Here is a 26,861-nt window from a genome sequence, read left to right on the forward strand (position 1 = left end):
GTGTCAGTGATGTTTTTTGCTGAGTACACTACTCTCTGCAGCTTCTTGTGCTCCTGCGCATTTGAATTGCCATGCCAGATCCTGATGCAGGAAGTTGAAAATTAGAATAAATGGTTTGGAGAGGCATTTCCAATGAGTGGCATCAAGTTGAGAGAAATATCTGTGTCAGCAATGAGCTGGGAAAGTTATGAGGCAAGAGTTATAGACTGGAAAATAGACATTCAAACAAATAGCATTGATGCATATTTGTGGATATTAACTCAGCGCAAAGGAGGCTTACATGGTGCTTAATCATCAGTGTAACCCAATTGGACTGATTGTCCAGTCATGCATATTTTACATAATCTTATTACAGATGAAAGGTTGTGAAGAACTTGGAAGGTTTTGGAGAGATGAATTACTATTTTAAATTAAGTGAACTGGCAATGGGTTAGATGGAAGTGGTGCATGACAGTATGCAAGTTGTTGAGCACTGAACCAGTTGAAATTTATATATGATACAGGGTGAGCTGTTCAGCAAAAACTACCTTTGGAGTAATTCTTTGTGGGATGTGTAAAGCCATGGTAGATGGAAATAAAGCATGTGGTGGCTGAAACTCAACTCAACTCTTGTGTGGAATAGGGCTCCAAAATAGTGGTTTGCCTGGATGCCTAATTAAGAAGTGAGATGGAGTTGGTGATGAGAAACTGTAATTAATGGATTTAAAGAAATTGAAGATGCCAGTTTGAGTCTTATCAATGTTTGAAAATGTTATTGACTTTTTCCAACAGGCAGTCTGACACACAAAAGCTATTATAGTGTCCTTTTGTGAGGCCAACATATACAGCTCTATTCTTATTAAAACTTTACTTCTAAAGATACTTGTATATAGTCACAAAATTCATCACCAAGCATATCAATATTAGAAATTACGTTCTAATACTGGAGTCTTCTCATCCAAGGAAGAAGAGCTGTGTTGCAACTCTAGAGTAATGCATACCTGATTATGTGAAGTGCTCATCGAATCCTTGGGCACTTTATGAAATGAAAACTTTTGTTAATCTATTAAATATATTGGACATTCCTGGCTGCACATTCAAACATGTAAAATATGCTGGCTACAGCAGACTCTCCTGGCCTAGAGCTCCTGCACAGCCAGGCACTATAAATCAGATGATGTCAGATTAGAAACAATTCTACAACAAATGGTTTTGGGTCATTTAGCTGCAGAACAGATGCAAACATGACTGTTTATTTGACATGCCCAGTATATAGTTTGTGCTGATACTCTTCATAAAGCAGAGTCCATCAGTCACATTGCTTGCTCTTCAAAGTTGATATGATATTACATTGGGTTTGTATGTTGGACGATTGTTTCAAGTCTTGCATGGTCTCTTTGGGTCAGCAAGTGTATACTTTCTTATTTCTCTGTGAACCTTTTAATCTTATATTTCAAAGGGCAAAACCCATAACAATTTAGGTCGATGTCACAGTTTTCTCATTTTTTTTTATTTTCATTAGATGCATGACAAGAGTACTTGTCTAAGAAATTTTTCCCTCAGGTGGTGCATAATTTTGATTATGAAAGAAACATGAAAAGCATCTTTCTGTCTGGCTGTGATGTTTAGTGAGTAAATTCAGTTTCTGGGGGGAATTATAATTCAAATTATCGATATTCAAGGGAAAAAAACCATTTGGTGAAGTCAGTTACAAGAAAGAGAATGTTATGTTAACATGTGAAAAATAACACAGAAGATAATATGCTCTGGCCTATCCAATCTGTCCACTCGACTGTGATTCCTTGTGCACAATATACATGATCTGCCACCACCCAAAAGAAAGAAGTACTCCATTTGTACAGACAATTTCATGACTAAAAGTGCTTTATGCTCACTAAAGTAGGAAATCTTGGAATTAACTTGGCTAAGCAAATTCCCCAAACAACAATATAATAATGGCTGAATAAGCGTTTCAGTTCATCAAGGGATGAATATTGGCCAGGACATCACAGTCTTAAAAATAGTGCTGAGTGAAAGCTGTGTGTTTTCATTTCTGTTAGCATAACGCTTAAAGCGCCAGCGACCCGGGTTCAATTCTGGCCACTGTCCGTAAGGAGTTTGTATGTTCTCCCCGTGTCTATGTGGGTTTCCTCCGGGTGCTCCGGTTTCCTCCCACATTCCAAAGACAAGTTAGGAAGTTGTGGGCATGCTATGTTGGCGCTGGAAGCGTGGCGACACTTGCGGTCTGCCCCCAGAACACGCTACGCAAAAGATGCATTTCACTGTGTGTTTTGCTGTACATGCGACTAATAATGATATCTTATCTTTATCAATTTGGGGATAAAATATGGTAAATTCTTCCCTGACTCCCTGAGATGATTGAAACTAATTCAGGGAATTACAATAGCTTTTGCATGCCATTGGTTAATAACTTGCATGGCTTCTTGATTGAAAAGGTAGAGAATCCTATGGAAAACATTTTGAGCACTAATTTGATAGCAAAGGAAGCATTTAGATTTTTCTGCTTTCAACAATACACACAGTTTGTAATTTTGTGAAGTAACTTTCCTTAATGAACTACATACTTGTAAAAGCAGAGTAGTATTCAGAGTACTCTTTTACTGTAAATGGCAAACTAGAGGTCTCTGAAATTGCTTCATGGTATAATGAAGAAATTACAGTTGAATTCATTCATATTTTGCAAAATTGTACTTATAAAATATGGTTATTGTATTTATTGCAGTAATGTTCAAGGAATTATCCTTGGTATATGAATGCCAGACGAATGTGGAAGCTCAAGTGAATTTCAAGACATCTATTTCATGAAAGCAGACATTTGAAATAACAAATGAGTGAGGATTTACAAAAAGTGAGAAATTCCCGCATTTAAATATCTACCCAATGAATGTCAAATGGCATGAAGATTCCAATTCTTGTGGTTTAGAAAATATTTGTATTTTCGATTGTGAAAGAAACATCTGCCCCTTTTCTCAAAGTCTTTTTTGCTTATATCACCTTATTCCATTTACTTGAGTACTTAAACTGGATGTTCCTGAGAATTGAGATATTCTATGAAATCATTATTGCAGAAATGATGTGTGGCTATTCTGCTTTTACTGCGTATGGCACTTTTATCATACTATTGGGAGCCATGAGCACGTACATTATTTCACTATTTACTTTCTGTGAGCATTCCACCCAGATGGAGAATTAATGTGTGTAATGCTACTAATTTTGTTCAGCAGCATTTTTATACTGTGCTCCTACTTGGGTGGAGCTATCTGGCTCATAAATTTCATCTTTCAACTTCACATTCAGACCTCTCTCAACTTAGCAGCATTTCCAAATGCTGATAACAGATGATGTCTCTCTAAATGGGATTTAGTCACTAATTCAAACAAGCTTTCTACAAAGGAAAACTTGTTTCATTGAACTACAGTCACTGTTAAGCGCAAACTTTATTCAGAGGGAATGTGAAGAAACTCAGTGGATATAGGGACTGTGTCTTAATAATCAGAACATTCATTCATTATTCTGCTAGTTTAGTAAAATTCAAATTTTGACAAGATATTTTCCTTTAAATTTTTGACACAAACATTGTTTTATTTTGTTGAATTTAAAAACATTTGTAATGAAGCATGTTGTGTAAATGCAGTGAGACACTTGTATCAAAATTACTATTATGTGTGGATTGGAATAGAAAGTGGGAGTTATCAAGCTGGAGAATTGGTAACTAAATTATCACCACACAATATATTTTTATTAAGAGAAGCAAAGCAATTGCTGAGCATCTCATTGTGAGAGCAATTGAAAACTAAGCTTATTAACCATCTTTCCACCTAGATCTCTCTCTGTGCTCTTTCAAAGTTAGATGTAATTTATCTTTAAAAACAAAAATTGTTACTACAAACTATCTGATTGCAATGAAAATAAAAGAATCACATTCTTTTTTTTACTGTTTTCATATTTCACATGCTGGAAATCTGAAATAAAACCACATGAATGATAGAGAAATGGAGGGCTATGTGGGAGGGAAGGGTTAGAGCTAGAGCTTTTCTCTTTGGAGAGAAGGAGGATGAGAGGTGACTTGATAGAGGTGTACAAGATGATAAGAGGCATAGATCGAGTGGACAGTCAGAGACTTTTTCCCAGGGCGACAATGGCTAACACGAGGGAACATAATTTTAAGGTGATTGGAGGAAGATATCAGGGGGATGTGAGGGGTAAGTTTTATACACTGGGGGTGGTGGGTACGTGGAACACACTGCCGGCAGAGGTTCTGGGGGCAAATACATTACGGACATTCAAGAAACTCTTAGATAGACACATGAATGTTAGAAAAATAGGGGACTATGTGGGAGGGAAGGGTTAGATAGACCTTAGAGCAGGATAAAATGTCGGCACAACATTGTGGGCCGAAGGGCCTGTACTGTGCTGTAATGTTCAATGTTCTAAAAACATAAAATGCTGAAAACAATGTGATTGCCATGCTTGAATATCAACCTGGAGCAAACTGTTGCACAGCTAGTAGAACTGCTTCCTCACATGGGTTGAGCAAAATGGGTTCATTCCTGACCTCCACTCTGGTCGGTGTGGAGTGTGCACATTTTCCCTGTGACTGCATGGGTTTTGGCTCAGTTTTATCCCACTTCCCAAAAATGTGCGAGTTGGTAGGTTAATTGGTCACTGCAAATTTCCACTATTCTGTAGGTGATCTGGGGTGAGTTGATGGGAATGTGGGTAGAATAAAAAATGTGATTAGTGTAAATGGGTGTTTGATGATTGGCACAGATTTGGTGGGCTGAAGGGTCTGCACCTCTGCTGTATGATGACTCAATTACTTACCTGTCCAATAACTCTAAGTTTGCAGCTGATTTGACAAATCAGGAAGGTATGAAGTTTTATACCTGATCTGTACTGAGTTAGTTGTTTGTGTTTTGGATGGCAGTGTGGATATTGCAATTGGCCTCTGTACCATTAGCTGAGAGAAGTAAGGGTCACTGATCCAGATCACTTACAATTACTTGTACCAGAGATGTTCATTACGAACAGATAGGTGAGAGATTTACAGGGCTAAACAAATGATTTCTGATGCCTCATTAAACGTATCCGGTAAACCACACAGGCTACGAAGATTCCTCGTCTAAGTGGAAAGACCCAATGATAGCTGAAGCACAGTTGGCTCAATATCACTAGATTTAAGTAAAGAAGGGGATATTCAGTTATGATTAATGGTCTTGAACAATGGTAAACTATTTGAGAATATCTACAACTCAAGATAATATTAAAAGCAGAACAAGGAGAGAAAAAGAATCCTTGAGAAAAGTTTACAGAAATCCCTTTTTGGTCTTGTTTCTGCAGCTTCCTAATTTAAAGATGACATCAGAAAAAGTGACAGTCTATGTAAAACACCCTAAACTATTGGAACTACAACACCAAGTGGTCTTTTGTCACCATTTTAATGTTTCTGTGCCTTTCTCACAGATTGAGTCTCACTGTTCACTACTGTAAATGGATGCTGCTTATTTCTGGAGTACACTTTGTTCAAATCTATATGTAATTAAATAATGTGATAATAATACAGGATCCTTCTTCTATGATCTAGCTCTTTATAAATGGCAGATTAAAAACTACTGTATTGAGATGTGACTCAACAAATGAATGCACGTTTTGCATAAAACATACACAGATCCTATTTCATGTGACTTTGATAATGGCAAATAAAAAGACTATATATACTACTCTGTAAAAATAAGCTTACTTCTATTGCTAAACCCAACTCTCTCTCTATCCAGGAACAGATAGAGGATCCATTACAGAAGGATATGTTGTTTAATGAATGTTATGCAATGTTTGCTTTTCCATGTGTAAAGATGGCTGTGGCTGTTGGAAGCCAATCATCTCATTCTTGTGTTATCATTGGAGGAATCCCTCATAATTGTACCCTAGCCCTAACTGTCTTCATCACGTCCATCGATAATTATGTGTTCTTCATGAACTCAATGGTAATGTTTATTGATTTATTGCAGAGTTCTGTTCTATTTACAACCCATCAGACAACAAAGCAGTCAGTCTATGGCTATTTATAGCAAGACCTGACAAGATTCTGATAAGTGATAGCACTTGTATGGTGCATGTGTTGCTAGGGAATGATTATGTCCAACAATATGATGTCAAATCACCTTTACTCAATGGTCAATGGCAATACAATTGCTGCATTACAATTCCACCATCAACATCCTGGCTTGGGACAGTGGGGTGGGGTGGGGTGGAGGGGGGGAATGGTTGTTGCTCACCATTGATAAGAAGTCTGACTGGATAAACCAAAAGATATATAGACCACAAGTACAAGTCAGAGGCTGAGTATTCTTCATGAAGTGACTCATTTCTTGACTCCCCCTATACATCTACAAGGTTCAAGGCATAAATATGTTGGAATGCTCTCCATTTCCTGGATAAATGCAGCTCCAATAACATTCAAAGCTTAACTCCACTTGGGCTGAAGCATTATATTAAAGAGCCATTCATTCCTGGTGTAGTGTGGAAAACCTTCAAGATGCATTTCAGCATAGCTTTTTTTGATAAGAGAGTACTAGACTAGAGTATTACCAAGTGACTACTTATTTGTTTTATGTTGTTCCAAATGGCTGAAACTTCAACACTCAAGTTTGAAATAACTTGGAAACGTGTTTGTTCTAGAACTGCTTTGTAAAATTGATTTTGCTGCAAAGAATGATATGAAAAATATTTCTACTTGAAAAGAAATTGTGATTAACATGTTGAAGAAAATTTAAATGTATATTTTCTGAAGAATGCTCTTGGAAATATTCCATTGTTTTATGTAGGAATCTTAATGTTTTCTTTCCTTGAATTTGTTTTTATTTCTTTTATAAAATGTTGCACTTTGTTTCAATGGATCAGCAGTACAAGAAAAAGAAAATGCTATTACAGCCTAATTAACAACTGCCAAATGTTTTAAGTATTTAATGAAAGCCTCGGTAGGACAGTTAAATTATTTAGTAATATAAGAGCATATTTAGGAACCACTAGCTCTAAATACTATTGGTTTATTTTATTCTATATAATTTGACCGTTTAAAAAAAGGCATGAAATTTGAGATGACCATGAGCAGGAGTCTTTATTTATAGGCCCTGGGGACTTGGGCCTTTGTATTTCATACGGGAGGGACTTAAGATTTTGCCTGGTTTAAGATAAAATGGCTTTTCAAAGTTGCAATTTTGCTTTCTACGGTAGTTTAAAAACCCATAAGAATATACGTAGAGACCGACTTCTTTTAATTGTATATACTTTATTCCTGCACCCCTCGCCCTAAAGTTTACTCTCATCTGTACCATAACAAAAATTAAATCAGGAACCAAGTGGGCAGCTCTTGTAGGGATGTTAAGTGGACAGGAAGGAAAACTGAGCAGTCTAATCAGAGACGCTGCCTCTGTGATTTATACAAGGCAGCGTGCCCAGAGAGAGAGAGAAAAAATACACTTCTGTGCCTGGGTGGTTGCAACGGTTTTGTGTTCCTTTTCCCATCACAAATCCGTGTTTTTTTTAGGAACGCTGTCGAAAAAAAAATGTTCGTTTAGCATTGAAGGAAAGCTCAAGATTCATCTGCTTGTTTTCCCTGGGATGAAGTGAAGTGGTTCATGGCCAAAAAGAGAGAACCAGTGGCGAGCAGGAGGAGATAGATTTAAGCAGCGATAATAGTTTAAGTGAACTATCATGACAAGCTATCAGTACAATTAGGCTGGCAGGCTTCACTTTTTATTTACGTGGCTTATTGGTGTTTATTAAAGGAAACCGTGGCCCGTCACCTCCGAGACATTTCTGGATTGGATATGCTGTTTGCCTGCAGTAATTGATTCCCACTAGTGTTTAATTAACGCAGTCGAGCCCAACTCCTTTTCACGCTTTAATAAGGAGTTTGCAGAAGCTTGCAAAATAATCTCAACAGCGAAATAAACTGTATATTAAAATCAGTCTGGATTTCCTCATAAGACTCCTGTCAGCGAACATGAGGTTGAAGAGGAATGGATCGTACACATTGCACAGGTACAGTTAATATTCATGACTTTTGTATTGGTGCCTATTTAAAAGTAAACAGCGAGGTAGAGCTGGGGGAAACAAACGTTGTCGAGTAGTGATTTGCATTTTGTTCCGATCGTCCTTGGATTTATTGCAAGCCTGAGTAAACATGCAGATATTGTGTGTTTGAACTCTGCCCTCACTCCCCTTCACGGTTGGGTTAAAGATTCATCGGTTTCAGAAAGTTTACCATTTTTACCATTTGTGTATATTTGTGAGAAATGTTTCTGTCTTTTCCTTCCCCGCTGCATTCACCGGGGGTTGTACGATCCTCTGGGCAGAGCAGTCGAGGAGGAAGTTAGTGCAGATCTTGGGAGCAGCATGTGAAGAGCAAAGGGAGGTAAACAGACCGGCAGCTTCTCGATGGACATCCTGTTCTGCTTCGATTGCGTCTTGTTTAGGTACTATCGGACGCGACGTCTTGCTTTTCTCTCTCTTATGGGTATCCATCGTCATTCTTCTTCATTTTTAATTTCTGTGACATTGTACGTCCAGACTGTGTTATGGTAACAATGAGTTTATTTTTAGTAGCGGTCCTTCACACACATTACGCCATTCTAAAGGCATTAGCTTCACATTCATTGCGTATGGTTGCTTTGTTTCCCTATCAAGTTTTATTAAAATTATTGAAAGTCTTCGCTGTGTTATTGATAGGAGTGTCAGGTTTTCACTTTGAGATTTCATTGAAGATGAATTGTAAACATCAAATTTAGTTTACATCTTAATATCTTTATATACATTCCTATCAGTCACATATCGAATCAATTTATACTGATTGATTAAATTTAATTAAGGTCTCATAGTCGTTTAGAGTAATGGAAAATAAGGATTTTCTGCCTGGTGAGGTGATTTACAGCACTGTCTTTTCTTTTGTCTATCTAGTACCTTTGCAGAGCTAACACAGCATTTATTTGGAAATAATTCTGTCCAAGCCGAATTAAGAGCCTGTACACTGTTTTCAGAATAATGCATAGTGTATTGGGAAATTAAAGAATGCTGATGCAACAGTTTCAGCCAAAGCAAGTATCGCATGACGGGAAAGAAACTTTAAAAGAAATGAAAGTCAGAAAAGTGTAATTAAGAAAATTCAACTGCTTATTCTATCGTGTTTGACAATTTTTAAAACATCCTCGGGCACGTCTTGTATGTTTCCTGTGTTGGTAGTCTTTCCTTCGTCTCAAAATGTTAATGTAATTTGTTGATTAAAAGCTGGTGTATAGGTTAGTGCTACTATATATTTGCTTACCTAATTAACATCAATTTCAATGCATGACCATGATAATTTTAAGAATACTTAGAATCATATTACTTGAAGGATAGCACTACTTGGAGAGCTATAACTGGCTTTTCTTTAATTTTAGACAACCAAAACTTTAAGAGCTGCATGTCTAAAACAATGAACTGCTTTAGTGAGATCTACGAAGATCTTGATCTTCAGTATTGCACAATTTCTGGAGTTGTCTTTTATATCTATGTAATATAGTTGGCAGGGATACTATACATGTATACCATAATCTTCCTTCACTTGGAGAATTCTTTTAAGCACCTGATTAAATTGATTGCAGGTACACAAGTAATACACATGTTGTTGATAGCACTCCTAGCATCAACAGTTCTTTTATAATAGAAAGGGACTGGAGACTTGATTTCTCTTTGCAACTGAAGGCAATGGGCCGATTGATTCCTTTTTACAACTGTGGAAATCATAGGTATCTGACCTCTAACAGTTCTCTGTTGTTTCTTTGGCAAAAAGCCAGCTGAGTAGGGGAGTGAAGCAGAAAAAAAGTTTTTCTTTGAACACCCTTGTTTACCTCAGAATGCCTTTGAAAATGTATTTAGTTTAAAAAGCTGACTAGTTGTATACTGTTGTACAGATTGCAAATCATACTTGGTTATTTCTATCTTTGCCTACAATGCAAACATTTAATTTTGTAGTTACATTGAATTAATATACATTATTGATTGCAACTCATAATAGTGGAATGGAGGGTAATGTAGCAAAAAATGCATAGCCACTGCTTAATATAACTAAAAAGTTGTACGCAATTTTCCAATTATGTTCCAGGATGTTAGGATGATGCTGTATCTATATCACTTGTGAACTTGGAATGTCATAATGTGCATCTTGTCTATTGTGGTGCTCCAGAAGCTGAATCAGTGTCATAGTATAGGTTGTACATCATTTGAGTTGATAATATTTTTTCAGTGAAAATATTATCTATCCTGACTTTGCAAAATTCTGTTATGGAAGGAGAACTTTCTGCATTGGAGTTGTGTACAGCTAGACAAAACTGTTGTTCTAATCCAAAATGTATGCATAATGTAAACTTGCAATCTCTGATAAATGAGTAAATTCTTTAACTGAGGAACACAGATCAAAGTTTCTGAAAGGAGCTAGCTTGCAGTTTTTAGTTACCGCAGAATCGAGTACCAGAGGGTTTACTTCAGTGTCGAGTGAGTGAGAGAGAGCTATTTGCTACACCGTACATTGATATCCTCACCAGTGATTGTTGTTTGAAAGTGTATGCTACAAAGCTAATGTATGATCGCACATTTTTTAAAAACTGTGCAGTCTTAGAGGAGAAGAAGGGTTATTCTGGTGATGGGGTGAATTGCTACCTCCCAGAATCGGGGGAAGAGAATCGGAGAAGCAAATTTCCTTGTGTTGGAAATCCAAAAAATTGTAATAAGTTAACTACTTGTTATTTGAGCATCCTTTAAAATATAACTGTTTGGTCTGAATTTCCAGTTATGATTTGGGTCACTGGGCATAGACACTTTAGTACTACATAGTTGAAATGCTATCCATAAATATGTTTCCATATGGCTTATTGAGGCTACTTTTGACTGACTTCAAGCAGTACTGACAATGGAGGAGAATGGTTCCTTCCATTCTCGACATATCATGGGAGGCATTTCCTTTGGTGATGTTGGATTCATTTTGGCCTCAACCTTTTATTTAGATGCTGTCTCGTGTTGATAAGATCTCCAGACACTGGGTCAAATTTCATTTGAGTGATAGTGACAACCAGTTCTACTTCTCCAGCAATTCTCTCAATCTCGCATCCATCCCCATGCTATCAGATTGCCTGCCTGACAATTTGTTGATGGTGTTCTTTAATTCCATTATCACTTTTAAAAATCTCTTTTGAAGTACATTCAGCCATTTTTGTATATTAAAGATGCTGTATAAATTCACTTTGCACTGTAAGAGAACAAATGGTGGTTTTTGTAACTTCAATGGATAACTCAAGGTGCTTTCATTGTCATCAAACAAATTTTGTTTTGAAATAATTGCACAAAATGCATTTTTACCAGATTTGAACTGGATATATTGTTCTCATGTCTTTGTACTTGAATTGGACAAGTCCTTTCACTACTACTTTTCCCACTATCCAGGGACCCAAACAGTTTCCAGGTGAAGCAGCAATTCACTCACACTTCTTCCAGAGTACTGCATTCATTGTTCACAATGTGTTCTCATCTATATTGGGTGACCCTATGTGCATGGGTGACCTTGAGCTTTCTGTTGTCTGCCATTTTAACTTTCCATCCCATTCCCACTTTGCCCTGTTGGTCCTTGGCCTCCTGTACTGTTACTGTGAGGCCCAAAAAAAGCTTGAGGAACAGCACTTCATCTTTCATCTGGGGGGCAAGTTGCTGTCTTCTGGATTCGATATTGAATTCTGCAACTTGATTTCTGTCTGTATCAGTCGTCCATCTGCGATACCGGCTCAGTTTGTTTCTTTTTCCTCTTTTTTTCCCCCTCTTTATAGAAGTGGAGGATGTGCCCAGCCTGACTTGCTGGACATGTCTTATTGCTCTGCATTTTGCAACTCATGCATCCTGTAGTCTATGTTCTCACTCTCTAATTGCTCCCATTTGCTCATTGACCAGAAACCTTGTTTTACAGCTTATCCCCTTGCTATCCTGCAGCTTAACAAGTTTCTTCACAGTTCTGAAGAAGGGTCTTTTGACTCTGCTTTTCTTCCTACAGATGCAGCCTGAACTGCTGAGTATTTCCAGCACTTTGTTTTAATTTTAGATTTCCAGCTTCTGCATTTTCAATTTTTTTTGGCTCAATACAACATGAAAGTAAAAAAATAAATTTTGTGTAATCTTTGAAATCAACAAGCTATATCACTTTTGTCACTCATAGTGTAATATTCACAAAGTTGCAAGGAGGCAGTGGGCAAAACATTGCATTTGTTTTATTGTTTTTGGTTAAACGGAACATTTGTTCCAACTTTCAGATCAGTTTTAAAGCAAATAAAATCATGCAGGAAAACTTTTTTTAAACTCCAGGTATAATTAACAGAAATGTATCTTCATTTCAAACACAAATGAGAGGTGAATGGTTAAAATAATTGAAAGCTGTGAAATGCCATATGTTGCATGCTTTTGAATGTTTTATATTTAGAAGTTTCTGATGTATTTCCCTGCAGCCATGAAGGAAGGGAGGTGCTTCTAGAAGTTTGCCTTCCCCTGAGCTTTGTGGTTCTATGGAATGTGTGGCTGTCTACATCAGTTTTACAAGATCCAGCACAAGCAGTGTACTCAATGTAAGGTTCCTATTAGGACTAAAGGTGTTATATTTTGTCTGCCTCCCAGAAAAAGCCATTAAAAAAAAACAAATTTAATGTATGAGGAGGCTTGAAAGTGGTTGTTTAAAAATCAGCTGGTTTATTTTTGAAGGCAAATACCATTTGTTCTAAATGCACATTTTTTCTGTAATTGTATTGAAGGGTTGGAATGTGAGACATCATTGAGCTGTCATATAGTACAATTTTTGAATAGTGTATTCAATAGTACAATGTTATCTTGATGCACCAGAATGTTCCTGTAACTAGACTAAGAGGAAAGAGACTTTACGGCACAGCAAAGTACAATGCAGTCCATTTCATCTTTGACATCAGTAATGGAAGTCTCGTGTGTATGAATGAAACTTGATTGATGCTGCCAGTTACGAATTTCTTTTTTGTCTCTACCAGCTGTAAGGGAAAAGATAGTAATTGGAAACTGTATTCCAAATGAAAAATTGCTTGCAATTCTTTGTGTGTTATGAAAGCAGTTTTAATTGGCTGTTTCTATCTGGGATTCGATCCCATCCCCTTCAGTTTAACTGGGTCCAAAACACTTAATATAAATCCTGATCCAGGGTCTCAACCGAAAACAAGTCCTTTTCCTCAACAGATGCTGTTCAACACTGAGTTCCTTCAGCAAACTGTTTTGTTGCTTCAAATTCCAGCATCTGCAGTCTCTTATGTCTCAATGAGGTGTGTGTGTATGTTTGTCTTCTGTCCAGAATAAGGAAAGATCACTAATTTTTTTTGTTTCAAGTAGGCCATTGACCTGGTTTGGGTTTTTTGGGGGAGTATAGCTACAATTTTGAAAATTGTGATGTGCAGTTGTTGGCTTCCACAGCAGAAAGAGTGTAATGGAGCAGATTTGTAGACTCATTGTGGGCCTACAATTTAATTATCTGTAGTCTTGTATAAATGAGTGAGTATATTTTGGATAACCACTGCTATTGGCTGTTCAATGTGAAAATATAAAGTAAAACAATGTTTTTTGAAAAAAAACACATGTTTTATAGGTGGTATTTGGTGCAGTGTGGCTTCTCTGAGGTTGGAGTTGTGCATTTGTTGCAACAGAGCAGACAGAACTTTTATAAGGGTGCCCAAAAAATCTAATTTCTTGGAACAAGCTCACTTTAACTTGAGGGCGTGTTCAGCAACACAAGTTTCTTTCCAGCCTTTTTTTTTAGGAATTGGAGGTGTATAAATCGATTTGATGGAAATCTTGAATGTGTTCAATGTGTTGTGTCTTGTTTGTCACATTTTTAAAGGCAATCATTCAGATGTGTGAATGGTTTGCCTCAGATTTCTGAGAATACATTATTTATGCATGATATATAGAATGTTTTTAATATGCTTGGAAATGATGGAAATAATTGCTTCCTCTTTATGCAGTTCTTCATAATATTTATAAAATTCATTACACTAGTGGCTACCAACTTGTTTTTTTTTCTGTATTGTTGTGATGAACAGTCAGGGGCATTATTAGCTGGCTGCACACTTTTTAAACAAAAACAGTCTGAATCAGTGCCTCCCCTCCAATTTTACTGTGTGGTTGTGAGGAGGAAGGGGGCTGAATGGCATTGTTGTGGCAAGGATCTAGGGGAAATGTCTAGAGAGCAGAAGAACGTGTGGACAGAAAGGGAATGAGTTAAGTTGCACCAATGCTGCAGCATCTTCAAAATGTTGTTCTGTCTTGTCAGTAGCATTTTCATTTGGTTCTGTAACACAAACCACCTATTTAATGAGGAGAGCTCATTAGCCTGACTTTGAGGTAGATCAGCCAGATATATTGGTTTGGTAGGATGTAGGGCTGGAAGAAGAGAGGTAGATCATCAGTTTACACCCTTTGAACAAGAATGTCTCCTGACATGCTAGTCCAGTATTAATGGACTAGATAGAGGTCCTCTCTTATTTCCTTATTGAGGTGGTCTGCAATAGTATCATGACCTTCAGCCTCTAAAATAATTCTGAGCCAAGACAGACTACCCTTTTGTAAAACTGAATTGGAAAAACTTTTTAAAATTGTGTTGTTTCCTTGTGAACCTGAGATGTGCAGAAAAAGCATTCTGTGAAAGATTGCCAGATTTTTTTAACATTGGCTAGATGTGATCAGTAGGTTCCCAATGGATGTAAATTATGCCTTGTCCAGTGATTTTGCAGTGTTTTGCTGATTGCAAATTTAGTATTAGGAATTAAGCCAGAAATACGAGCCAGGTAAATTAATGATATCCATAATTGTGATTGTGTTGTTCTTATCAAATGTTTGATCTCATGTTGTAGTATGGCCAAACTCTGTTGTGAATTGTACACAGTAACTTGTGTAATTCTGTACTTGATAGATGAACAGTCCCATCTGCAGTGCATGTACAATTCTGGATGCCTGATAGGATATTAATTTGGTGAAGGTGAAGATTTTGTGGTTGCCTAATTTAAGTTTATATGAAAGAGAAAAGTTGATTGAAATACATTTTTCAATTCAGAGGTGTTGGAAAACCAGGGAACCCTAAGTTAAGAGTTAAAAGAAAAATCTTCCTTTTATATATAGAGAAAGTAAACTTTATGAAGTAATTTACCAGCAATTGTAAGCAATTTTGGGCCCTGTATTCGAAGGAAAGATGTACTGGTCCTGGAGAGGGTCCAAAGGAGCTTTGCAAGAATGATCCCAGGAATAAAATGCTTAACAAAAGCTCTGGGCCTGTACTCAATGGAGTTCAGAACGATGTGGGGGTGGGGGGGGGGGGGATGCTGGGGGAGGATATCTCATTCAAACCTACTGAGTACTGAAAGGCCTGGATAGAGTGGATGTGGAGAGGATGTTTCCATTAATTGAAGAGTCTCGGATCCAGGATTGAAAGGGATTGAATTTAAGAGCAGGGAGGTTATGCTGCAACTGTACAGGGTATTAGTGAGGCTGCACCTGGAGTACTGCATGCAGTTCTGGTCTCCTTGAGAAAAGATACACTGGTTTTGGAGATGGTGCAGAGGAGGTTCACAGGGTTGATTCTGGAGATGATGGGGTTAGACGGTGAGAGAATGAGTCGCCTGGGACAAAACTCACTGGAATTCAGAAGAATGAGAGGGGATCTGAAAGAAACATAAAATTATGAAAGGGAGAGAGAAGATAGAGGCAGGAAAGTCATTTCCACTGGTAGGTGAGACTAGAACTAGAGGGCATAGCCTCAAGATTCAGGGGGTAGATTTAGGATGGAGATGAGGAGGAACTGTTTTTTCCAGAGAGTTGTGAATCTGTGGAATTCTCTGCCCAGGGAGCCAGTAGCGGTGACTACATTAAATATATTTAAGACACAGTTAGATTTTTGCAGAGTAGTGGAATTAAAGGTTATGGGGAAAAGGCAGGGAGGTGGAACTGAATCCACAGCCAGATCAGCCATGATCATGGTGGAGCAGGCTCGACGGGTCAGATGGCCTACTCCTCCTATTTCTTATGTTCTTGTATATCTGAGGGCATAGCTTCAGAATAAAGGGATGTCCCTTTAGAACCGAGATGAGGAATTTCTTCAGCCAGAGGGTGGTGAATCTGTGGTATTCATTGCCGTGGAGGCCAGGTCATTTGGGTGTATTTAAGGTATAGATTGATAGGTTGATCGGTAAGGGGGTTAAGGGATATGGGGCGAAGGTGGGAGGATGGGGTTGAGAAACAAAAATCTGCCATCATTGAATGGTGGAGCAGACTTGATGGGCCGAATGACCTAATGCTGCTCCTATATCTTATGGTCTTACCAGGGAAAGATGTTAAAACATTTCCCCTGCCTCCACTCACTGCTCCAACTTTGAGAACCTTAGCTGCATACAAATGATGTACTGCAATAAAATCCATTTTTCAGATTATGTAAAACGTTATGGGTTTTAAAGGAATGTTTGCTATTATATAGTGGCTTTCATAGAATCAGAATATCCTAAGATGCCTTCTAGCCAATGAACTACTTCTGAAGTAAAACATAAAATGCTGGAAATGCCTTGCAGGTCAGGCAGCATCTATGGAAAGAGAAACAGAGCTATTGTTTCAGGTGAAAGACCCTTCACCTGAACTGGGAAAGAGAAAACCAGTTAGTTTAAAATTGTTGAGAGGGCAGGGGAAGAGATGGATCAGACAAAAGGAATATCTTTGAGGTGAGACCAGGATTACCATGGAGATGAGCTGTTGATGAAGCCATCTGGTTGATAAATTAATTAGGACATTTGGAAAGAAAACGAATGAAAGGACATGCAAAGGCTGAGGGAAGTATCCAGTAGATCAGGATGCCAGAGGAGAAACAAAAAAAAACCTGAGTTAACTTTTCAAGTTTCTTGCATGTGCAATTTTTGATTCTCAAGGACCTTTGAAGTGGAGTCTGTTGTAGAAAATATGGCATTCAGTTTACACTCAGCAATGTGATAATGAGTAGATTTTTTTAATAAGGATAGAGCAATAGCTTCTCTCTTCTATGAAATTGTGCAATGGGTTCTCTCATGTTTACTTGAGTCAATCGTTCCCACCTGCTTCAAAAGGGCATCAATCATACTGGTACCCAAAAAGAGCAGGGTGAGCTGCCTCAATGACTGTTGTCCGGTAGCACTCACATCTACTGTGATGAAATGCTTTGAGAGGTTGGTCATAGCTAGAATTAACTCCAACCTGAGCAAGGACCTGGACCCACTGCAAGTTGCTTGCCACCACAACAGGTCTACAGTGGACTCAGTCTCACTGGCTCTCCACTCAGCATTGGAGCTCCTACGTCAGGCTGCTGTTTATCGATTACAGCTCGGCATTCAACACCATCATCCCCTCAGTACTAATCAAAAAGCTTCAAAACCTGGCCCTCTGTACCTCCCTCTGCAACTGGATCCTTGACTTCCTGATTGGGAGACCACAGTCAGTGTGGATTGGTAGTAACATCTCCTCCTCACTGACAATCAACACAGGCGCACCTCAAGGATGCGTGCTTAGCCCACTGCTCTGCTGTACTCTACACTCATGACTGTGTGGCTAGGCATAGCTCAAACACCATCGATAAATTTGCCAATGACACCACTGTTGTTGGCAAAATCTCTGGCGATGAGGCAGCGTACAGGAGTGAGATGGATCATCTGGTTGAGTGGTGTTGCAACAACAACCTTGCATGCAATGTCAGCACGCCCAAGGAACTGATTGTGGACTTCAGGAAGGGGAGGTCAGGGGTACACACATCAGTCTTCATTGAGGGGTTAGCGGTGGCAAGGGTGAGCAGCTTCAAGTTCCTGGGTGTCAACATCTCAGAGGATCTATCCTGGGCCCGACACATTGATGCAATCACCGAGAAGGCACGCCAGCGGCTCTACTTCATTAGGAGTTTGAGGAGGTTTGGTATGTCACCAAAGACTCTTGCAAATTTCTACAGATGTACAGTGGAAAGCACTCTGGTTGCATCACCGCCTGGTATGGCGGCTCCAATGTGCAGGATTGCCAGAGGGTTGTAGACTCAGCCAGCTCCATCGTGGGAATAACCCTCTCTGTCATTGAGGACATCTTCAAGAGGCAGTGCCTCAAGAAGGCGGCATCCATCATAAAGGACATGCCCTCATCACATTACTACCATCAGGGAGGAGGTACAGGAGCCTGAAGACCCACATTCAACATTTCAGAAACAGCTTCTTCCCTCCACCATCAGATTTCTGAAAGGTCCATGAACGCTACCTCATTATTTCTCTTTTGTGCTATTTATTTTTTGTAACTTTATAGTAATTTTTATGTCTTTATGTTTTGCACTGTACTGCTGCTGCAAAACTACAAATTTCAAGATGTATGTCAGTGTTAATAAACCTCATTTTGGGGTTTCTTTTTAATGTTTAATCTGAGAAACAACATCTCCGATCAAAGTGGCAGTCAAATTTTTTTGTGTTCAAATCTATTTTTGAGGGCACTTTTATCTCACTGCCACCTCAACTTGCCACTGTTGCAAAAATCATAATCAGTGGAGACAAGACTACAGATGCTGGGATCTGGAGCTCAGTGGATGTCTCCACTTTCACCTTTGCCTCCCCAGCTGGCTCCATCTGCCTTGTTCTTTATCTATTTCAACCTATCACCCACCTGCCTCTGTCTCCCAACTCCACCCCACCCCTGCCTAACCCCTCCCCAACCTGGGTCCATCTGCCTCTGGTCATGCTTCACCCCTCCTTGGTCCTACTGACCCCTGTTAACCACACAGACACACCCTTCACTCTCAGTCCTGATGCAGGATCTCTACCCAAAACATCGAGAATTCAGAATTCCTTCCCCCCAACAACAGATGTTGCTCCACCCACTGAGACCCTCCAGCAGTTTGTTTATTGCTGGCAAAATCACCGAGTGTGTTGCACTTGCACTTTTTCCTGAACTTTAAGAGTTGAAGTTGTGCTTACTCGTTGAAGAAGAAAAACTTCAAACTCCTGCCCAGACTTTATGTAGCAAAGGGTCATTGGTATCTGAGGTGATGAATAATGTCTTTATGCTAACTGGTGCCATGTAATGCAGAACATCTTTGTAAACAAAAAATATTTGATGCTTAAATCAGGCTTGCTTGAGTTAAAAATGCAGGTGGCCAGTTTTTTTAACACGCTGTTCAAAAATAACTACAGGCTGAATTTGAGTAGGAAGAAATTGAATCCTTGTGATTCTTTTAAATCTGTGGCACTCATCCACTTGAGTGTGGGTAATTAAAACTTCCACAAAAAAAAGTGGGAGCTACATGAGCTTTTTTTTCAACTACATTTTCTCACTCCAAAGCACCCTTAGGTTAAAATTCTTCTGAGGAGCTTGCTGTAAATAGGATTAAATTTGTTTTTCTTTGCATATCACTCATCGTTGTCACATTGTTCTCTATTTGAGTAGTCTGGCACTGATACAATATTATTACTCTAAAGAATCAAAGGAAGAAAAAAGTGAATACATGAAAGAGAAAGAAAAACATGGGGATAATTTTTGAAAATACAAATGGGAAGTATTTTTTGAAACAACATGGAAAATGCAGGAAATATTCATTAGGCAAGGCAGCATCTGTGGAGGATGCAACTGAAACAGTGCCCCAGGTTTTGTTCTCCCTCCGTGGATACTTCTATGGACTCCGAGTGCTGCCAGCTTTTTCTGTTTCTGATTTCCAGTATCTGCAGTTTTTAAATTTGCTTTTCACTGGCTTTGGGCAAATGAGCTGTGACTGAAGTAACTTTGGATTCAGCAGATAGGTAATGTTCCACAGGTGGTTTTGAGATGTATAGACCAGAATGATTATAGATCTGAGTCCTTCAACTTTAGTTATCTTTAACCAGGTTGCTCTGAAATGGCCACAGTCATGTTTGCTTTTTGCTGAAAGATAAACTACAAAGGTTTTCAGGTTGTTGTTCAGGGACTCCTGTTGGAAATTATGTGGATGTTAGATTGGGAAAATGGATACAGCAAGAGAGCCCTATCCAGCAACTTGATTAAATAGTGTCAACATCTACACAGCTGCAGGGTTACATATTATAAATTGCTTTGTATGTATTTTGTTTGTATTTCTTCTTGCAACTTTTCTTTATAGTCTATTTATTTTGTGATTTGAAATTCTGAAACTACATTTTCTTCTTGGAATTTGCATCCCATATATGATTTCATTAAAGAACCTGTCCAATGCCCCAGTGTACCCACCTGATAGGTATTCTTTGCTTTACTTGGACATAATAAACCAAAGCTGCTTGTTCTCCATAATTTTTTGGTTAAAATATCCTTTTAACTCTACTGTTATTGTTTTTACCTGTACTACATCAATGCACTCTGTACTAACTCAATGTAACTGCACTGTGTAATGAATTGACCTGTACAATCGATTTGTAAGACAAACTTTTCACTGTACCTCGGTACAAGTGACAATAATAAACCAATACCAATACCAAATGTTAAGTGTATTTTCTTGTCCTCCTTGTCCTTGATATTCTTTTGTCATATTTGCTGCAAATAAAGTTTAACAAATTCCTAAACTAGACAGGGAGCATGTTTGTGTCTGACACCTTCAGAGCTTCAGGAATTTCTCCTTGGTTCTGAGAACAAATGAAGGGTTGGGCCCTTCTGGCTTATGGTAGCAGTTCCAATCACAATGGCCAGTGTTCAGCTCTTTAAAGTGCCTTAAGTTAGGGTCTTCCGTGCAAAGTGTTAATAGTCAATCACCTCACCCCCACGACAGCACTGCAGGAGTTTCAGTTCACTGGTGTTGGAGTCTAGAGGAAGAACCATGTCTTGCTATAATGCCCCACCTTTCAGATCTTGCGCTGGATTAGTAATTGGAGCACAAAATTGCAGAAGCTGGAAATCCGAAACAAAATTAGAAAATACTGGAAGCACTCAACTGATCAAAGGCATCTGTAGTCAATGTTTCAGATCAAGGACCCTTCATCAGAACTGGAAAAGTGAGAAGACAGGTGTGTTTTAAGTTGCAGCAAGGGGGGAGGTTGAGAAAACAGCAAGAAATGTCTGTGAAGGGGTGGAGACTATCTTTGCTCAGATAACAATGAGGGCAATAAAAGAAACAAATTGAAACAGAACAGGTACAGCAGCATCTCTGGAAAGAGATGAGGGGAAGGGTATTTGTCAGAAAGTGACTGCAAACGGAGCTGGACATTGGTTATGGGTATCTGAACAAGATGAAGGGAATATCATTAATGGAAACAGCTGAATCAATTGGGCTTCAAGTACTGCCTTCAGAAGCTCCTGCAATGCTATCTTGAGGTGAGATGATTGACTGACAGTTGGATTATCGCTTGGCCTTCTGAAAATTGTAGATGATTAGCCAGGATCTTTGATTACCGGAGAGAAGCCAGTGCTTTTACTTCATACTTAATAACAACAGAAGGATGCATAGGGATTTGAAAATGGCACTGCTAGTAGAGCTGCTGCCTCACCACTCTAGTGATCCAGTTTCACTGACTTCTGATGCTGCCTGTGTAGAGTTCACACATTCTCCCAGTGATCATCTGAGTTTACCAAATCCCAAAGATGTGTGGTTGGTCAGTTAATTGGCCATTTTAAATTGGCCCTTGTGTGTAGGTGAGTCATAAATCTGAGAATGTGGGGGAAGAATGGGATATGTGTAAATAGGGTCTTGTTGGTCATTACACACTTAATAGGCAGAAAGACCTGTTTCCATGTCGTACAACTCCATAGCTGTACGAGGCTATTCAGCCCATCACTGGCTCTCAGAGCAATTCACATTCTCTCGTCTCTTTCCTGTAATCTGTTCTCTTAGATACGCAATACACCACAGAAGCACTTTGTCCATACTGACCTTCAAGTACCTATTGATACTAATCCCATTTATCAATATTTGGTCTGTTGCTTTCTGTGCCCTAATGATGCAAGTGTTTGTCTAGATCTTAAATGTTGCAAGAGTACTTGCACTCACCAGACACAGGCAGTGCGTTCCAGATTCCAATCAGTGTGGATAAAGTTTTTCCTCTAATCCACTCTAAACATCTTGCCCCTTGCCTTTAACATATGTCCTATCCTCTAAATATTCCCCCTCTCATCTTAAAGCTATGCCCTGTAGTATTTGATATTTCTATCCTAGGAAAAAGATTCTAGCTGTCTATCCTATCTTTGCATTTCATTCTATAAACTTCTATCAGGTCTCCCCTCAGCCTCCGTTGCTCCAGAGAAAACAATCTAAGTTTATCCAACCTCTCTTTTATAGCTAATACCCTCCAATTCAGGCAGTAAACCGGTAAACCTCTTCTGGACCCTCTCCAAAGCCTCCACATCCTTCACGTAATGGGGCGACCAGAACTGCATGCAGAAGTGCGGCCAAACCAAAGTTTTATATAACTGCAACATAGCTTCCTGATTTTCATACTCTATGCCCCCAGCATGCCATATGCTGCCTTTGCCATGCTATCTACATGTGTTGCCACTTTGGTGGAGGTGTGGACTTGGACCCCAAGATCCCTCTGTACATCAATGCTGTTAAGGGTCCTGCCATTAACTGTATACTTTTCCCTTGCATTTGACCTCCCAAAGTGCAACACCTCACACTGCTCCGATTTAATTCCATCTGCCATTTCTCTGCCCATAACTGTAACTGATCTATGTCCTGCTGCATCCTTTGACGACCTTCTTCACTGTCTGCAGCTCCATAAATTTTTGTGTTGTCTGCAAACTTAGTAACAAACCCATCTATGTTTTTGTCCAGGTCATTTACGTATATCGCAAACAAGAGGCCCCAGCACTGATCCTTGCAGAACACCACTGGACACGGGCCGCCAGTCAGAATAACACCCTTCCACCACTACCCTCTGTCTTTGTATTGTGGAGGGTCGTGGCTGTCATGTGACAGTACTGCCCACTACTTGGTCAGAAGACACACCACTGCAAATCAAGGTTTGGCCCCCACCCCACCCATCAGCATACACCTGACCATTGGTCCCTTTAAGTACCTTTGTGCTTGGCCTTGGGCCATTGACCTCTGTGCTTGCTGGCACCGAGCCATTGGCCCCTGGTAAATTACCTGGGCTGGAGCCCCCAGCCCTCCAGCATGTGTGCTCGGCTCCCTCTCTTTTGCCATCTTCGAGGGATCACCCTGCTTCACTCTGGGCCGAGTACCGTGGAACGGCGCTGGAGAAATTGTTGGTGAGGTGTGCACTGTTAAAGGGTTGGGAGCATTTTAGTGTCCCTAGTAGCATAGAGCCATGCCTGCACTGAGTCAAGGGGTGGCAGGTATCGTATTGTTTTTCCCTGATTATATGTACCTAGTTCGTTATGTCTGTGTGTGTATTTTATCCCCAGTGCAATTTTTCCCACACTCGCTATAAACTGTGCGCGTGTGTTATTCCCGTTACCATTTTCCTGTGCTTGTCTTTTGTAAATAAAATCATTTACTGCCAGACTGTGTTCAGAGTCCTTGCTTTTGAGACCCATCGAATCTGTTTTCTCACTCACAGTGGTCATCTATGGACAAGCCAATTCTGAATCCAAACTACCAGTTGACTGTGGATCCTGTGCATCTTAATCTTCCTACCACACGGGACCTTGTCAAACACCTTACTAGAGTCTATGTAGACAACATTCACTGCCCTACCTGTATGAATCACTTTGGTCACCACCTTGGAAAAAACTCGGATCAAGTTTTTAAGATGTGACCTGCCCCCCACAAAGCCATGCTGACTGTCCCTGATTAGCCTATGTTTTTCCAAATGTGAGTAAATCCTATCCCCAGCAATCCTCTCCAATAGCTTCCCTCCTACTGACATGAGATTCACTGGCCTATAATTTCCTGGATTATCCCTATTTCCCTTCTTAAAATAATAACATCGGCTACTCTCCAATCCTCTGGGACCTCACCTGTGGCTAGAGAATATATAAAGATCTTTGTCAAAGCCACAGCAATCTCGTCTCTTGCCTCTCTCAATAACCTGGGATAGATCCCATCAGGCCCTGTGGATTTATCCGCCTTAATGTTCTTAAGAGACCCAGCAGCATCTCATTCTTGATCTCAAAATGCCCTGGCACATTAGAATATCGCACACTGATCTCGCTATCCTCCATATCCTTCCTTTATACTCATCAGGGTCCTGTTCCCCCAAACTTTTAAGTTTAGTGGGACCGCTTTCCTGCATTCCCTTCAAATTCACCGGGGCCATGTACCCTGATCTCTAAGCTCCCATGATTCACCAGAAAATTTATTATATTAATGTGTAACATGTTTGAAAAAATGAATTACACCTTTGGTGTATTAATAGGAGTAACATCCAGTACTCTAGAAAATCTTCCTGTCCAGCACCACCAAACACCCAAGTATTCTGGATTAGTGGTTTTACTGATCTACCCTATCTATACCCTTCATAATTTTGTGTATGTCTATCAGGTTCCCCCTCCAACCTCCTCCACTCCAAGGAAAACAAACCCAGCTTATCCTATCTCTCATAATTGAAACAGTCCATGTCAGGCAACATCCTATTAAATTTCCTCTGTACCTTTTTCCATTTGAATTGTGGCCTTTGCCTAGTGTGCCATTTTTATAAAGTTGGACCACAACTTCCTTGCTTTTGTATTTTCTGTCCTGTCTAATGAAGACAAGTATCGTACACATCAACTTTATCTACCTGTACCTTCAGGGCTCCTTGGATATGGGCACTGTGGTCCTTTTGTTCCTCAGTACTCCATATGGCCTTGCCATTCATTGTGTGTGTGTGTCCTACCCTTATCAGAATTAAATTCCATTTGCCATTGTTCTGCTCATCTTACCAGCTGATCAATATCATCTCGAAGCCTACAACTATCCTCCTCACTATCAAGAACCCTACCAATTTTCGAGTCATCTTCAAGTTTACTAGTCATACCTCCAATATTCATGTAAAGATTGTTAATGTATACAACAAACAAGGGTCCCAGCACCTGTCCCTATAGTATACTAGTGGTCATAGGCTTTTTAATATTCAACCCTTCACCCTCTGCCTCCCTATTACCTAGCCAATTTTGGATTATTTTGGCAACTTGCCCTGGAGCCCATAGTTGGGAGTGTTTAAGATTATTTTTTGTCAACCTAAGCTGTGAATGAAGCCAGAAATATAAACTGATAACCCTGGCTCAGTTGCCTCATTGTTATTGATATCAAAAAGTTGCAGGCTTAAGTCTTGTACTCAAGATTTTAAGTGTGGAACTGAGAATGTTGCATTGTTAGAGATGCTGTCATTCAGATCAGACAAACAGATTTTGCTCTTCTGAGTAAAAGATTCTATGGCTCTAATAGAAGAGCAGAGTCTTGTGTTCTGGGTAATGGTTAGTAGAGAAATAACTATTCTGGGGAAAAAAAATTGGCTGTACTGGAACTGTATTGTGTGCAAACTGTTTTATGACTTGTTTTCTGAGGTTATCAAATATGTACTGCAAAGGAACTTAAAATTATTTGTAGAAACACTGTCTTTTACAGCATATTGTGCTATTTTGAAACGATTAACACCATCTTTTTTTCTGATGTGCATATAAAGGAATTTATTAACTTAATATTTTGAGGGCTATCTTAAATTCTGTTGCATGTGATTTCCCAAATTATTTGGACAAGTTTCTTTCAGGAATATTTGGCATTTATAGATAATATCTGGAATTGTTGGCATCATGTGATCCTAGTTGCCTTTTACATTGATTGGTGTTTGTATCCCAGGATAATCTCAATTTATTGGACCATATTTTTTGCATCATTTTTCCAGGATTAGCTCCTGAAGATAGTTTTGAGGAATTAGTTTCCAATGTACATTGTTACACGTTTTCCTGAAATATTGCAGTGGTAACCTTTTTGCCATATGTAATTTTATTCCTACTTGCAAAATGCATCAACGCAGTCTTTCTTGGTGTTATCCTTATCAGAACATTAGTAAATATTTTTAAGTATTGTCCCTGGTTTTGTGCCGTTTCCAATAATTGATTAGCCATCTGTTTAGACTCTATGCCTTCCAATTGTCCTCCCTATCACATGTTCTGCGACTTAAAACATTATTTTGAGTTTTAAAATAAATTTTGAATTGTGAGTACTTTGAAATGGAATCAGTTACATTAATCTATGAAACTTGGATGACAGTCACTGGTATTTTTATGACAATTTTTAATGTATTTTTTAAAAAAGTGCAGTTGTCTGGATAATATTGAAAGTTTGAGCTGGAATCTGGTTCCTTGTGAGTTCTTCGCAGTTTGAGAACAGAGGGGCTTTGTGAATAGAGGGCTGTTGGCTTAGGCTTGTGGACAAGGTCCCTCCTAGTTTTCAGAGTCGAAGCCAGGCTGGCTGCAGAGCACATATGATCCACTCAAATGTGCTCTGTGCATGCAACAATTGGTGTAAGGCTTGAGTCACTGAATTGGTAAGTTAAGCTGCACAATGGAGACCACTGTTAGTCTGTGATAGGTTAAACTTCAAGAGTTGAACTCATTTCCTGTAAAAGTCTACCCTCTGCCAACTTTATAGCCAACAATAGCTCTTTCAAAATATAACATTTAACTGGTGTTCTCAGTTTTTTTTAGTTTTCATTTCTGGCCATTTTAGCTTTAAATGCATTGGAAATGCATGTTTTTTTTTGTTTGTAAGAGCTTTATGTTGAAATATTCCAGGGATTTCTGACACGCAAAGTTAATTTGCCAAAGCAAGCAGAATACCAGTGGGTGTATTTATTTTTACTGGTTTCAAGGACACTAGGATCCAGTAAGTTTGGTGAATAGATTATTTTGTTCCAACTTAT

General features: G+C 39.1%; 1 protein-coding gene across 4 annotated transcripts in view; it reads left to right on the forward strand.

Moving 5' to 3' along the window:
- The window catches only part of LOC127577862 (MOB kinase activator 2), a 174,976-nt gene that overhangs the window by 99,536 nt on the left and 48,579 nt on the right, over positions 1-26,861 (forward strand). The window contains exons 1-2 of one of the 4 annotated variants that reach the window (XM_052029483.1): positions 7,409-8,043; positions 8,363-8,477. The exons of 1 other annotated variant lie outside the window; for it this stretch is intronic. In XM_052029483.1, the coding sequence (XP_051885443.1) occupies positions 8,440-8,477 (38 nt within the window). In that variant the 5' untranslated portion in view covers positions 7,409-8,043; positions 8,363-8,439. Of the gene's footprint in view, positions 1-7,360; positions 8,044-8,198; positions 8,478-26,861 lie in introns of those variants that run through there. 2 more of the 4 variants (XM_052029484.1, XM_052029482.1) reach the window with 2 other exon arrangements.

The sequence above is a fragment of the Pristis pectinata genome, chromosome 14 (genome assembly GCF_009764475.1).
Source record: "Pristis pectinata isolate sPriPec2 chromosome 14, sPriPec2.1.pri, whole genome shotgun sequence".
NCBI lineage: Eukaryota > Metazoa > Chordata > Chondrichthyes > Rhinopristiformes > Pristidae > Pristis > Pristis pectinata.